General features: G+C 46.2%; 1 protein-coding gene across 1 annotated transcript; it reads left to right on the forward strand.

Moving 5' to 3' along the window:
- The first annotated feature begins 14,115 nt into the window (after positions 1 to 14,115).
- Positions 14,116 to 15,917, forward strand: LOC103626552 (endoglucanase 4-like). The gene is made up of 3 exons (NM_001301486.1): positions 14,116 to 14,784; positions 14,932 to 15,024; positions 15,108 to 15,917. Exons 1-3 carry the CDS (start codon positions 14,116 to 14,118, stop codon positions 15,915 to 15,917), a joined length of 1,572 nt encoding a protein of 523 aa, NP_001288415.1.
- Positions 15,918 to 16,343: the final 426 nt, after the last annotated feature.

The raw sequence follows: 16,343 nt of genomic DNA on the forward strand, positions 1-16,343 counted from the left end.
ACGCAGTGTAACGAATTGCATAAATACCTACATCATGTAGTATAATTTGTATCAATATATATCATAAACTAGTTCTAATGCATGCGGTTGCCATGTTTTTTCGGATGTGCCATAAAAATAGGATCGTAATAACAACCTACTAGAGATATCAGCCTCTCACATTGACTCGGTATTTATGCTTATAATTGAAGGATTTTATGCTCAAAACTCAAGGTTATTACGCTCCAATTCGGAGATGCGTCCACCAGTGAACAACATGCCAGATTTTTTATGCAGTGTAACGAATCACATAAATAGCTACACCATGTAGTATAATTTGTACCAATATATATCATAAACTAGATCTAATGTGTTTAGTTGCATGGCTGTTGGATGGATCATATATTTATGAAGAAAATAAAACATTAAATACGATTTTTTTTGTTTTTATGCGTGCAATTCATTTCCTTTCATTGCACATTATTTTTATCATAAATTTGTGTACATGCAGCTGGTAACAGATTTTTACGCAGTATACCGAATTGCATAATTATCTACATAGGGTAACATATTTAGTAGCAGTATATATCATAAAATGGTCCTTATGAGTCTAGTTGCATGGCTGTTGCAGCGATCCTAAATTTATAGAGGAAATAAAGCATTTAAAAATAGAAACCGCCACACATATCTTTCCTAAATTTATGCATATGCAAGGGGACGTGTTTGACTCATGCATGCATTTATTTTTTGCGCGCACAGACGTGAGTGCGGGTGGTACAACCGACAGCCTGATCCAGTCGGTGCGCTGAGTTGAACCAGGTTGCAGGGATGATCGAATTGGGCTTCCTTTAACTATTGGAAGCCAGGACTCCCGTTATACCGGCCATATATATATATATATATATATATATATATATATATATATATATATATATATATATATATATATATATATATATATATATATATATATCGGGTTCGCGGGTATACGGGCACGGGTTCAAACATTTTATACCCGCGAAGATAAATCTATTGAGTACACATTTAAGCCCGTACCCTTACCTGCGGTTATAAATCCAAACCCAAACCCGTAACCTATAGGGTTTGTGCCCGCGGGCACGTGGGTAATCTGTGCTCGTTGCCATCCCTAATGCCTAGTAGCGACCAGGAAGTGAATAAGATAGCGATCGAGATAATCTAGCTGCAGCTTCTTCAAGCTAGCTATTCTTGCAGGCTAGTTCAAGCACATGGCCATGGTTATGGAACAGAGTGGTGGGCAAAATAAAAAAAAACAAAACAAAACTGCAGTAGAACGGAAGCTCAAAAACATCCGCTAATTAAAAGACCGGGTGATGTCCTCCTGGCCCGGTCGAAATCAGGTGTTCGAGACAACTTTTTGTTTCACTGAGTGATATCAGGGTTTTGATGACACTGTTGAATGCAATTTTGTTGCTGATGCAGGGACGTCTGTAGCCAAAAGTTTAATACGCATCTGCAGGAGAAAGAAAAGAAAGAAAAAGAAATTATCATCCAGAGAATACGTGGGAAATAAGCAGGAATACATAACCAAAATATTTGCCAGGCCATCATGCAAATCCTTGGAGTTGGCGGCCACAAAGATAAGAGTTTGTTGTAATCTTTTCCTATTATTTAGAATAAGTTAGTTTTATATCCAGTTAGAGACGGGATATATAAGCACTATTGTAAGCTGCAAAGACGAGAGATCAACAGTTATCATTTTCTTTAATCTACTACATATTCCTTTAGTTTCTTTCTTTGGTGCTTTGACGAGAAAAGCATTCGAGTCTCTCTGCGAAAGTGAGATCAACGCCTGCTGCTCAACCAATTTCTGGTAGCAGCAGACGCCTGCTGCTCAACCAATTTCTGGTAGCAACAGATTTGGCGACTCCGCTGGGGAACGATTTGTAATCGTTTCACGGCGGCAAACTGCTGGTGATTGGCGTCCTCATCGCCAATCATAGTCGGGGCTATGGAGGACAAGACAGCGAAGAAAGCGGCGCCGGACAAATCTGAAGTTCATCCCTTGAACGTGATCAAGGTCACGATGGAGGACCTTACAGAGGCGGACCGGAAGGAGATTGAAGAAGAAATCGCACGAGAGATGGAGGAGAAACGGAACGAGAGATTAGCTTGCTTTCGAAAAACCAAGAATGGTGTGATCAAACAGATTGGTGGGGCAAGCACGTCCAGCAAGAAGGTAAGTTCATCTGTCACTTGTGAAGAACTAGCTCACATGATTGATATCGCTGTAGCTAGCAAATATGGGACTGATGTCGCAGAAATAACACACATGATTTCTGAGGGAGTGCGCAATTCTTTTGACACATTTAGATCTGAGTTTAAGCAAGATATGAATAATAATATGCCTAGACAGATCCGATCTATAGTTCAACAGGTTCAAGGAGAATTGCAGGGTAAGCGTGTAGAAAATCTTTCATATGCGCCTAGTTATAATGGAGCAGTTGCGCATAATGATGTAAACCAAACTGTTAATGAGAGGAGTGGAGATTCAGTAATGAACTTTAACCTACAACAGCCATATTATCATAGTATGGCATACGGGCCATCTATTCCACCTATAGGGAACAAGATCCCACAAGGATTTGTTCCAAATGATTACAGGATTGGGGAGCAGAGAGCGCTGTTATCAGCATCGGGAGTCACACATACAGCAGCTGAGGGTGAGAGATCTGAGGGTGTTAGAGAACAAGTGGCAAGGACTCTCAGGGAATTTGGTTTTGAGCCCAAAGGGCATACTAGGTCATATAGGAAGCCCTATCCTGAATTTTTTGACACTGTGCCATATCCTCGAGGTTTTAGAATCCCGGACTTTGTGAAATTTTCTGGGGATGATTCAAAAACTACCTACGAGCATGTAGGACAATACCTAGCGCAGGTAAGTGAAATTGGTATAACAGATGCCCACAAAGTGAAATTATTTCCTTTATCATTATCTAGTACCGCTTTCAATTGGTTCACATCTTTAGCACCAAATTCAGTTACTACGTGGGCATGTTTAGAGCAGAAATTTCATGATTATTTTTATTGTGGTGATACTGAACTCAGGCTATCACATCTTACCATGGTTAGGCAGAAATATAATGAAACTGTTTTTGAATACATTAGAAGGTTTAGAGAAACAAGAAACAGATGTTATAGCTTAACTTTAGGGGAAAAGGATCTGGCCGATTTAGCTTTCGCAGGGTTATCATCCTATCTGAGGGAGAAACTAGAGGGGCAAGATTTTACTGACATAAACCAAGTCATGCAGCGTGCTATCACCCATGAAAGTCGTGCTAGGGACAATAAACAGTATAGCCGATTTAGAGATACAAATGGCAGGGAGAAAGAGAAACAGGGGGTTAACATGTTAGAGCCCAATAATGACAGTGATGAAGAGACAGATGTATGTGTGGCTGAATGGGTAGATGCGCCAAAGGGTAGGCCCATGACGTGTGCTTTTTTAAAGCCAAGTCCAGGGAAAAGGGAAGAGATGAAATATACATTTGATGTGTCCAAGTGTGATAAATTGTTTGACATCTTATTACAGAATAACATCATTAGATTAAGGGAGGGGCATGTGATTCCACCCCCTGAACAATTGGCTAAGAAAGATTATTGTAAATGGCATAATTCATTTTCTCATTCTACTAACGAGTGTAATTATTTTCGTCGTCAGATACAATCGGCCCTAGCTGATGGACGATTGACATTTGGAGAAGCTAGCAAAATGAAGCTTGATAAAGATCCGTTCCCTATCAATGTAATTGATTTCGAGGGCAAAAGAGTGTTAGTTCGGACAGATCAGGCCGAAACTACTAAAGGCAAGAATGTGGTTATCTCTGATGATCTCAAACTCAAGATGATAAAACCGAAGAGTCCGGAAGTCGGTGTGTGGAAAATAAACGAGAGAAAAAGGGTTCAGTCTGTCTTTAAACCGACTTCTGAATTTTTGATCAATAAATATACTTCACAATGGAAAAGAAATGAGTTCCAACATCCTAGAGGTTTCAAGAGGCCCAGGACTCCAGAATGGGCACAAGGCAGTTTCTTTGGACAAAGGGAAGGGCCGTTGAACTGGAGAAGCAGGGAAGACTGTGCTCATGCAGAAAGCCAATATTTGTTCTCACAACGTGAATTCCCGAAGCGGCCATATTTGGAGACAGAGCGAAGGCATGGAGGTGGAGTGTGGAGCAGGCTAGGGAGAAGTATGGGGAGTCGGCCCGGGGCTATTACCATATCAGAAGACCCCGAGGAGTCGCGCTCGCAGATTCAAAAGAAATGGTCTCCTCGCAACCCAGTGGATGCTAGAGGGCTATGTATGGGCAAAAAATTAGAAGGGGGAATTATTGTTGATAGGCAAAATGAGCCGCTGAGGAAAAGCTGCTCAAAAATCATAGTGGGAACAGTGGAGTGCGACATATTAAATGCTGCAGAAGGTTCCCAGGCAGAGGTGGCAAAGCAGAATGGTCAGGTGGCTGTCATAAAGAATTACATAAAGAACGGTGAAGAAGTGGCGGCCAAGCCAAACATAGTACATGGACACGTAGCTGCTGCTGGGATAAACAGATTACAGGTGATCAGGCCACAAAGTGGTGGTGGACAAGGGATGAGCAGCAAGCGCATGAGGCTTGACGTAGGGGCTGCACGAGAAATGAATAATTTTGCTAGCTGGGATGGTGAACGCAGGGCTGAAATGATTGCAAATCAACGCATAGTTGGTCCCGGTGTTGTGATGGATGGCCACTATAGGGGGGAGCATCACACATTGGCCGAACAATCAGGTTGCAATAATAAACAAAGAGCAATACCAGCAAGAATGCCGTTTAGAGAACATGTTGATACAGGTGGAAAAAATATGTTGATTGATGTCACCCAGAATGTAGGTCCTACTGGTCGAGCTTCAGCTGGCAGTGTATTGGACGTGGGGGGCAAGAAAAATCATGGTTCAGTTGCGCCCGGTACAAAACCAGCACCGAGATGGTGTCCACCTGGGTTAAGTCGTACGCAAAAGCGTCGTGTCCAGCGGTTGAGGACTATGGAAATGACAGAAAAGATGGAAGAGGAGGAACGTGACAGATGGTTTAACGAGGATAGGCCAATGGTTATCCCTAAGAAAACATGGAGGGAGAAACGATTGGCCAGGGAGGAAAAAGATGATGACAACAGCAGTGGTTCCGATAAAGAAGAAAGCACTGAAGCACAAGGGGACATGGATATAAACATGGTGTTTGTTTTACCTACTGAGTTCAGAGCAGGAGAGGGAGATGTGGCTGAGCTAACATTGGGGGCTGAGCGTGCTGTGTTTGAAAAAACAAGTGAGCAGGGATCTCATCTAAAACCATTATATGTTCGTGGTCACATTGATGGGAGGCCAATGGGGGGCATGCTAGTCGATGGGGGAGCAGGTGTAAATGTAATGCCGCTATCCGTGTTTTCTAAATTAGGATACAAAGAGAGTGAGCTAATTAAGACGAACATGAATCTAAGTGGGTTTTCAGGAGAGCCATCACAAGCAAAAGGGATTATGTCTGTTGAACTCACAGTGGGCAGTAAAACTGTCCCGACGGCCTTCTTCGTGGTGGATGTGAAAGGGAGGTATAATGTTTTGCTAGGGCGAGATTGGATACATGCTAATGGTTGTGTGCCATCTACTCTGCATCAGTTTTTGGTTCAATGGGTAGGTGATCAGGTGGAGGTCATTGAAGCAGACACCGCTATGTGTGTCGCACTCATGGAAACGCCAATGGAATGGCAGCACGGTGATATGCGGTGTTTGACAGGAAGGGATTTGTCAGGATATGATTTTATTAGTGTAGAGCGAGATAGTTTTGTGCCTATTCATGTAAAGCCGGCTGACATAGCACGGCTCAATGACTCAATGTTATAAATGAATGAACACGATAGTTTAAAATGGTTACAGGAGAGGACAGATGAATATCGTTTAAACAAAAACGATATGGGTGAGGTGGTGGATGATTTTGATGATATTGGAAAGTTAGGGCAGGGGTTCTCATCTGTTGATAAGCTAGAGGAAGTGGACATTGGAGACGGGAAGGTGCCAAGACCAACATTTGTAAGTGCTAAATTAATAGCCAGTCAGAGGCAAAAGGTATGTGCTTTACTTAGAGAGTTTAGAGACTGTTTTGCATGGGATTATACTGAGATGCCAGGGCTGAGCAGGGAGTTGGTTGAACATAGGCTACCAATTAAGCATGGGTTTAGGCCACATAAGCAGCCACCTAGACGATTTAACCACACCATACATGACAGAGTTAAGGAAGAAGTTGATCGGCTGTTAAAAGCAAATTTCATAAGGCCATGCAGGTATGCGGAGTGGGTCTCCAATATAGTGCCGGTTGAGAAGAAAAATACAGGGAAGATCAGGATTTGTGTGGATTTTAGGGATCTAAATAGGGCGACCCCGAAAGATGAATACCCAATGCCCATAGCCGATGAACTTGTTAATCAGGCTTCGGGGAATAAAATCATTAGTTTTTTGGATGGTAATGCAGGGTATAACCAGATTTTTATGGCCGAAGAGGATGTATCTAAGACAGCCTTTCGTTGCCCTGGTTTTGTCGGGTTGTTTGAATGGGTTGTGATGACATTTGGATTAAAGAATGCTGGTGCAACATATCAACGGGCCATGAACCTTATTTTTCATGATCTTTTGGGCATTGTATTAGAAATCTACATTGATGATGTTGTGGTTAAATCGGCTGCTTTCAATGACCATTTAGCCGATTTACGGTTGGCGTTGGAGAGGATGCGAAAGTATGGTTTAAAGATGAATCCCCTTAAGTGCGCATTCGGAGTGTCGGCTGGTAAGTTTTTAGGCTTTATGGTGCATGAACACGGGATTGAGATTGATCCAAAAAAGGTGGAAGCAATTGATAAATTGGGAGAGCCGACATGCAAAAGGGACGTTCAAAGGTTATTAGGAAAGATTAATTACTTAAGGCGATTTATATCCAATTTGGCCGGCAAAATTGAGTCATTCGTACCTCTTATTCGGCTTAAACATGAATCTGACTTTAAGTGGGGAGCTGAACAGAGGGAGGCATTCGCTGTTATTAAGGGATATTTGGCAAAGCCGCCAGTGCTTAAAGCATCCAAGGCGGGAGTGCCTTTCAAATTGTACATTGCAGCACAAGAGAAGGTAATCGGCGCTGTCTTAATACAAGAACATGGTGGGAAAGAGAGTGTGGTGGCCTATTTAAGCCGTCGTCTGCTGGACAGCGAGAGCAGGTATGTGTTCATTGAAAAACTCTGTTTATCCTTGTACTTTGCATGCACTAGGTTTCGACATTATTTGCTCTCAAGTACTTGTACTGTAGTATGTCAAACGGATGTGGTTAAATATATGTTGCAAAAGCCAATTCTTAGTGGTCGAGTCGGGAAGTGGGCATATGCTTTGATAGAGTATGATCTAATTTATGAGTCTTTATGTTCTATGAAAGGGCAAGTTATAGCCGATTTTATAACTGATCATAGGGTTGATGTAGAGCAGGAAATCTCATGTCTTAATATTCGTCCTTGGCAATTATTTTTTGATGGTTCTGTGTGTAAAGAAGGACAGGGAATCGGCTATGTTTTAGTGTCACCAAATGGTTTATGGCATGAAACATCAATTAGGATTGAATATTGCTGCACTAACAATCAGATTGAGTATGAGGCTTTGTTGTTTGGGTTAATGCATTTAGATGGTATGGGAATAAAAGATATAGATGTGTTTGGGGATTCATTGCTTGTGGTACAACAGGTGAGAGGGGAATTTCAGTGTTTAGATGGTATGCTGCGTAATTATTTAGACAGATGTCTAGATATTGTTAAAAAAATGGATACTTTCACTATTGTGCATATATCTAGAGACAAGAATGGTAGAGCTAATTTTTTGGCACAGCAAGCATCGGGATATAACATAGAGAGAGGGCAATTCTTTATCCAGAAGGAGCCAATGTTTGCAGGCATCAATAGTATAGAGAAGAGTAACTCAGACCAAAAAAAATTCGAGGCCGAGCTACAAGGTGGGATGGGTAATTCTGATTGGAGGAAACCATTGATTGAATGTTTGCGAAACCCCAGTAGCACCAATGATAGAAGCGTCCGGAGACAAGTATTAAAGTATACCTTGATGGGAGATGAATTATACCGGCGAACGATAGATGGTTTGTTGCTGAAATGTTTGGGTGAAGAGGAGTCAAGAGTAGCTATGGGAGAGGTCCATGAGGGTATGTGTGGTACCCATCAGTCGGCCCACAAAATGAGATGGATGTTAAAACGTGCAGGATTTTATTGGCCGACTATGATGGAGGATTGTTTTAGGTACTTTAAAGGGTGTGAGGCGTGTCAAAGATTTGGAGATATTCAGTCAGCACCAGCTAGCATATTGCATCCTATTATAAAGCCGTGGCCATTCAGAGGATGGGGGTTGGATTTCGTTGGTGAAATTCATCCATCTTCATCTAGAGGGCATCGGTTTGTGCTGGTGGCTACCGATTATTTTACTAAATGGACCGAAGCTGTGCCTTTGAAGAACATGACACATAAGGAAGTGATAAGTTTTGTGCTAGAACATATTGTGTACAGATTTGGCATTCCGCAGACATTAACAACAGATCAAGGAGCTGCTTTTATGTCTCAACAATTTAAAGAATTTGCCAAATCCTTGCAGATCAAGTTATTGAATTCATCGCCATATTACGCGCAAGCTAATGGGCAGGCTGAATCCAGTAACAAGGTATTGATAAGATTAATAAAGAAAAAGATTGCAGAAAAGCCAAAAAGATGGCATGAAGTACTATCAGAGGCATTATGGGCTCATAGAGTTTCTCGGCATGGGGCAACTAAGGTAACACCATTTGAATTAGTGTATGGGCAAGAAGCGGTGCTTCCTATTGAAGTGAATCTGCAAGCTTGTAGAGTGGCTTGTCAGGATGGATTATCGGCAGTAGTGTATGGCGAGTTGATGATGGACAGGATTGATGGAAGTAGTGAAAGCCGATTAACAGCTTTAAAGGAGATACAGAAAGAAAAATTGAGGGTAGCAAGAGCTTACAATAAAAGGGTAAGAGAGAAATCGTTTCAGATCGGGGAATTAGTATGGAAAACGATTTTGCCCATAGGGTCTAGGGATAATAAGTTCGGCAAATGGTCACCAAATTGGGAAGGCCCGTTCAAGGTGGTAGGCATCGTGCATGGGAACGCATATTTTGTTGAGGACGCCCAAGGAAGGAAATTACCCAAGGCCCTTAACGGAAAGTATTTGAAAAAGTACTATCCTAGCGTGTGGCAAGGGGCGTGCTAAGATTTGAAGCTAGTAGCAGAGTTATTTTTTTTTTAAAAAAAAAAACTAAGTCTGGATATAATGTAAGAATAATTATGTCGGCTAAGAGAATTAGATTATACAGCATAGTAGCATCTAGGGCACTAAATTGGTTGAGAGAATACCTAGGCAGGTGCTCTGCAGATGGGGGCAGTTGATTGGCAGCGGATGGCTGTCTTCAGGTGCTGCAGATCCGGATGCCTGGAGATCCAGGTCGGAGAGGCTGTGTTGGCCAAGTGGTGGAGCAGATGCGTGACGGAAAGTTGCTTGAGTCAAAGATGACCGCGCCACCTGGGACCGCTTGCTCGCACCTTTGCCAGGATGGTGCTTCGCGTAGCAGCTGATGCACTGATGCTGTGTACAGCCGCCGTCAGGCTGGCGGATCACAGCCATGGTCGCACTGGCGCCTCGCCGGTGTGCCACTCGTGCTGGTGTCGCGATGCTGGCGTGGGCAAGTGGTGTTGAGAACCCTAGCGACGGATGCGAGGAGCGTTGAGCGCTGAGGAAACAAAGGCAAGGGTAAGGTGCTCGCTGTCCAGTCGTTTGGGCCAGTTTCAGTCGACGGAGTATTGAGAATGAGTATAATGTCGCTAGTTTGGTATGGAGGCGTAGAGCTAGGAAAACAGGAAGAGGCCGGTAATCACAATGGGCTGATTTTGGTTAATGCACGGATCCAATTATTACTAGTGAAGATTACGGCCGGTGAGTTGAGGAAATAGCCCTAAAAAACAGAGAGAGAGAGAAATATTATCAGAAATGTGTTACTATTATTTAAAACATAAGCCGATTCGATGTTGAATCGTTGCCGGGATATGTTTTTCGACACACTAAGTTTGCTCGAAAAACAGGGGGGCATATGTTGAATGCAATTTTGTTGCTGATGCAGGGACGTCTGTAGCCAAAAGTTTAATACGCATCTGCAGGAGAAAGAAAAGAAAGAAAAAGAAATTATCATCCAGAGAATACGTGGGAAATAAGCAGGAATACATAACCAAGATATTTGCCAGGCCATCATGCAAATCCTTGGAGTTGGCGGCCACAAAGATAAGAGTTTGTTGTAATCTTTTCCTATTATTTAGAATAAGTTAGTTTTATATCCAGTTAGAGACGGGATATATAAGCACTATTGTAAGCTGCAAAGACGAGAGATCAACAGTTATCATTTTCTTTAATCTACTACATATTCCTTTAGTTTCTTTCTTTGGTGCTTTGACGAGAAAAGCATTCGAGTCTCTCTGCGAAAGTGAGATCAACGCCTGCTGCTCAACCAATTTCTGGTAGCAGCAGACGCCTGCTGCTCAACCAATTTCTGGTAGCAACAGACACCACATGCTGCTGGCCATGGGCACCATAACAATTCCAAATATGCTAAAATGCAGGGTTAACGGCTGGAATTAAGTATCACTGGGTGATTTTTTTGGTAGCTGCTGAATGCTAAACATGGTTGTGAAACCAACCGCTGCAACCATTTCAACCAATTTATGGAGTCAGTTCTACAGAAGGAAGCATTCTGTAATTCAGACAACCTTGGTTGTGATTGTGATGAACAGATTCTATCCTCTTGACATTCTAGTAGTCAGCTTCATTCTGGTAGTGATGAATCAGATCCTATCCTCTTCGCATTCTGTTAGTCAGCTTCATTCTAGTAGACAACCTTGGTTGCGATGAACAGAACCATGGTTGTAACCCGGTCTGAAACACAGTTATCAAAATGATAGGATCTGCAAAAGAAATCCCACTCATCTCATCAGCGTCAGCAGCCTAGGGCACTGTTAATTGAGCACGCCTGAACCATTGGCAGCCCCAGACATGGGGCCTGTTTGTTTTGGCTTCTAGCAGCTTCTAGCCACCAAAAGCTACTGCGTACTGCCAAACGCTCAGCTTTTCAGCCAGCTTCTATAAAATTTGTTGGATCAAAAACCATCCAAAATCAACATAAACACATAATCGGTTGAGTCGTTGTAATAATAGAAATCCGTCACTTTCTAAATCCTAAGCCCTATGAACAATTTTATATTTCTCCACACGTAATCGTAATGATACTCAGATTCTCCTCACAGCCAGATTTTCCTCACAGTCAGATTTTCAGAAAAGCTGGTCAGAAAATAGCTCAACCAAACAGGCCCATGGATTTGCCAGTAGCCAGTACAAGAGCGCCTTGCCCCACAGTGACCTAGGGCAGCTCCAGGTGGACAGGATCAGACAAGGCCGGCGATTCGCGGTGGTAGTGGATCATGGGTGGGCGCTGGGCGGTCGGGTTCCGGGGGACTCTGGTCACCGGCGCAGTCCAGGTGGCGGTAGCCGACGCGGAGCGCGGCGTGGATGAGGCCGCGGACGTCCGGCTTCTCCATCCGCCACACTGTTAGGAAAGGTGAGTAAGTCTATGGCATGTGGGGCTGTGTCTCTGGATCACTGGTCAGTGCACCACTTGTCGTAGTATACCCCTACCCAAGAGACACGCACACGCCCAGCCCACGACCGGCACCCGGTGCCCGCTGCTTAGCGCCACCGCCACCGCCGCGTCCTTCGCCGCCGCCATGTCAGGCCCTTCCCCCATCGCAGCCTGTTACAGTGAATGGGCCGGTCCGGGCCGGCACCGGGCGTTGTCTGTTTAGCAGTTTGTCTGGCGCTCCCGTGATCTTGGCTTGCTCTCACGAGTTCCATGGCTGCCTGCTCCAGCTCCACCGCCATGATGGCCGCCTCGGAACTCGGAACGACGACGACCACGCGACCAGAACTCGGAAGTCGGAACGGCGCGGCGGCGGCTAGCTGATCAATCTCACAAGCAAAGCTAGTGATAAGAGAGCCAGAGATAAATTAATCAGGCCGCATATTCTCCGTCCGTCCCGGCGCAGCTTCTGCTTGCTTGTTGCTGGATGTACGTATCCGGTCGGCTCTCTCCCTGAAAAATCCTCAAAGAAAAACTTATATTAAATTTAGAGGGCGAATTTATCATTGCTGAATTAGGCACTGTTTAGCAGTAACCTAGTTTTTAAGGAAACAGTTTTTATCTTTTAGCTTGAAGATACCAGCTTATTGGTTTTTAAAAAACTGAGAATTTAATTTTTATAAACTGAGTTATAAATTGGTATGTTGAGAACCACTCATTTTTTATAAACCAGTTTCTTAAAAATTAGGTGTTCCCAAACAGGGCCCAAGATGAATGAATGAATGAATTAAGCAATACGTCTAACCCGATTTTAACAAACGTTGGTGTTGGGGTTCTTTGAAAAGAACCTCTAGCGTAAATTGAACGAAAAACTCATCACCAGCTTAGTTGGTCTTAATGCAAATGATACTTCCTCCAAACGAATGATACTTTCGACGGTCTAAGTATCAAAACAACTTAGAGTGGGGAACAAAGGTAGCATACTCCACAAAAGACAAATAAGATCGTAACAAACAGAGACATTTTGAGTACTTTTTTTAATATATAAAAAAGGACTTAGCTTTGAATGGCAAACTCTTCTCAATATGCTAATGGCACAAAAAAGATGAATAAGACAGCACGCCTAGTCAGATCATAACAAACTCGATCACACGCAAGGTTTCTCTTACAAAAGTTTAATTGGCCATGGATGGTAAATTCATCGCTGGCTTAATTGGCTAACCATGCATATTTAACAGACGGTGGTGTAGGGGTTCTCTAAAAGAAACCCTTTAGTTGCACTTTTTGAAAAATGAGAAACCCTTTAGTTACCACCTTTGGATAGGTAGTCCACCAAACCAACAAGGCATTTTTTTTGAGAGAACAGGAGGGGAACCTCTACTAAAAATTTTATTATTACTAGAAAATTATAGTTCAGAATATACAATGAGCAAAATTACACAAGGGAGGTGCTAATTAAGACTACCATTGCTGAATCCAGTTAGGAATGGAGGAATCGAATCTTCCCCGCGCTCTGTGGATGACCAGAAGTAATTTCTTTGTGAATTCATGCTTGCATTGCTGCACCGTTGGGTCTGTGTTCTCAAATAGCCATGCAATTCGGCACTTACATATGCTCCATGTTATGAGGATAACTATCTCCATAGAGAAGAGAACGATGAGTTGCTGTTTCGAAAAGATTCTTGAGGCAATTAATATGTCTAAATAGATCATAGCAAACTTATATGCATGTATAATTCTCTCTTAAAAAAGATTCTTGATTCTTTTGTCTTAAAATAGTGGTCGTTCTCGTTTCGAATAACTGACTTCTCGCATGGATAACAAACTCATCGCTTGCACAGTTATTGAAAATGCTAAAAGCACACACCACGACGAACTATGCAATATATATAGAATACGTCCAACGTGAGCGGACTGCTGCTAGCTACTCGCCTACTCCTACAAGCTAGTAGTAGCCTCTTGTGAACTGTGATGCGTTCTCGCGAGATTCGTTTCGGGTTCACGAGTCGTCGTAGCAGCCACAGCCAGTTCGTCGCCGTGGTCCATGTAGTGGCTACAAGCCCGGCCGGACGGGACGGAGGAGGACTGCCTGCCTCCGCCGCAAGTCGCCGCCGGACGGTCGGCCCGCCCGTGACCCCGGGCCGCAGTTTGACCACCCGGCCTTCAGTTGCTTCCACGGAGGACGCTGCACTGCACTCAACTGCCCCGCAACAGATTCCGCCTTTTCAGTTGCTTCCAACCAACAACTACCATACCTGTCGTCTGCTTGCGTGTCACTGCCCTACCAGTACCAGCAGGAAGCAGCTAGTACATTTTACTACTCCACACACTGTTGGTCCATCGCCCTATATATATGTGTATACATGTCTAGCTAGTTGCATTGCCAACGACAACGACGATGGCGCCAACGTCGACGGAGACGAGGAGCTCTGCCAAGGCCACGGTGTCATCGTCCCAGCTGGCTCTCGCCGCCGCCGTCCTCTGCCTCACGGCGTGTGGCGGCAACGGCGTGGCGGCGTTCAACTACGCGGACGCGCTCGACAAGGCGCTGCTCTTCTTCGAGGCGCAGCGGTCGGGAAAGCTCCCGCCGGGGCAGCGCGTGACGTGGCGCGGCGACTCCGGCCTGACCGACGGCTCCGCGGCAGGGCTTGACCTCGCCGGCGGCTACTACGACGCCGGGGACAACGTCAAGTTCGGCCTGCCCATGGCCTTCACCGTCACCATGCTGTCGTGGAGCGTCCTCGAGTTCATGCCCAGCGGCGGCGCCGGCGCCGACGCCGGCGTCACCGGCAGGGCCGCCGTGCGCTGGGGCGCCGACTACCTGCTCAAGGCGGCCGCAGCGGCCCCCGACGCGCTCTACGTGCAGGTGGCCGACCCGTACCAAGACCACAAGTGCTGGGAGCGGCCCGAGGACATGGACACCCCGCGCGAGGTGTACAAGGTCACGCCCGACAGGCCTGGCTCCGACGTCGCCGGGGAGACCGCCGCCGCGCTCGCTGCCGCGTCGATCGTGTTCCGGACCTGTGACCCTGCCTACTCCGCCAAGCTGCTCCAGACTGCTCACAAGGTACGCGTGCAGTCACATCTCACATGACATGCCTCTGCCTTGCTCTTGGGCGGCGTGCGTGCGTGCCCGCCCGTGAGCCGTGACGCGACGTGTGCCCTGATCCTCTGATCCGTCGTCGTCGTGTCGCGCTCGCGCGTGCGCTTGCAGGTGTTTGACTTCGCGGACCGGTACAGGGGCTCGTACAGCGACTCGCTCAGCTCCGTGGCCTGCCCGTTCTACTGCTCCTACTCTGGCTACCAGGTAAGCTTTCTGTCCGTAGCTTTGATTCTCTTGTCGCCTTCGTTGGTGTCAGCCTTTCAGTACGGTTTTTTTTCGTCAACCAGGACGAGCTGCTGTGGGCGGCGGCCTGGCTGCACATGGCGACGGCGGCGCAGGGGAACTCGTCGGACATGTACCTGTCGTACATCTACTCCAACGGGCACATCCTAGGCGCGGAGCAGGACGACTTCACCTTCAGCTGGGACGACAAGCGCGTGGGCACCAAGGTCCTCCTCTCCAAGGCGTTCCTGCAGGGCATGGTGGGTAAGGGCAAGGGCCACGCGGAGGACGACGCGCTGCGGCTCTACAAGGCGCACGCCGACGCCTACGTGTGCTCGCTCGTGCCGGGCGCCTCCGGCTTCCAGCCGTCGCAGTTCACGCCGGGGGGCCTCCTGTTCAAGGAGGGCGACAGCAACATGCAGTACGTCACCTCCACGGCGTTCCTCCTCCTCGCGCACGCCAAGTCCCTCGCCGGCGCGCGGGTCTCCTGTGGCGGCGGCGCGGGGGTGCCGGCGTCCGCGCTGGTGGCCGCCGCCAAGAGGCAGGTGGACTACATCCTGGGCGCCAACCCGGCGGGGATGTCCTACATGGTGGGGTTCGGAGCGCGGTACCCGCGGCACGTGCACCACCGCGGCGCGTCCATGCCGTCGATGCGCGACCACCCCGCGCGCATCGGCTGCGACGAGGGGTTCCAGTACCTGCACTCGCCGGACCCCGACGTCAACGTGCTCGTGGGCGCCGTCGTCGGCGGGCCTGACGACAGCGACGCCTTCACCGACAGCCGCGACAACTACGCGCATACAGAACCCTCCACCTACACCAACGCGCCGATCGTCGGCGCGCTCGCCTTCTTCGCCGCCGGCCGCCACCGCTGAAGCTAGTAATTAGGCTAGCCGCCATGATTATTAGCCCCTGCTGCTGCACTGCACGTAAGAAGTGCATGCACATGTAGGTTTGGTGTGTGTCCTGTATGTATGTGTGATCGAAGCGTGTACTGTGCCATGCGTCATGCTAGAGTGCAATGCGTCATATACTTTTCGGCGTGACACAGTGAGCACTTGGTTCTTGCGAGGACCAATAGGAAGCGATACCTTGCGCGGGTGCTCCAATAAGAACTAGTGCAGAGTGCCGACTCTTCGATACCTCGAGAAAAAAATGAAGGAGTATTTTAAACCTTGCTTTACATTTCACACTTAATTCAAGCATTTTACATTATGTATTTGTTTAGCAAGTATTTGAAGTATTGTCCTATCATTGTTGTATTTCTAGTATTATTCTCTTAGTGCTAGTTGTTGGGGTGA

This window comes from Zea mays, chromosome 5, assembly GCF_902167145.1.
Source record: "Zea mays cultivar B73 chromosome 5, Zm-B73-REFERENCE-NAM-5.0, whole genome shotgun sequence".
NCBI classification, from domain to species: domain Eukaryota; kingdom Viridiplantae; phylum Streptophyta; class Magnoliopsida; order Poales; family Poaceae; genus Zea; species Zea mays.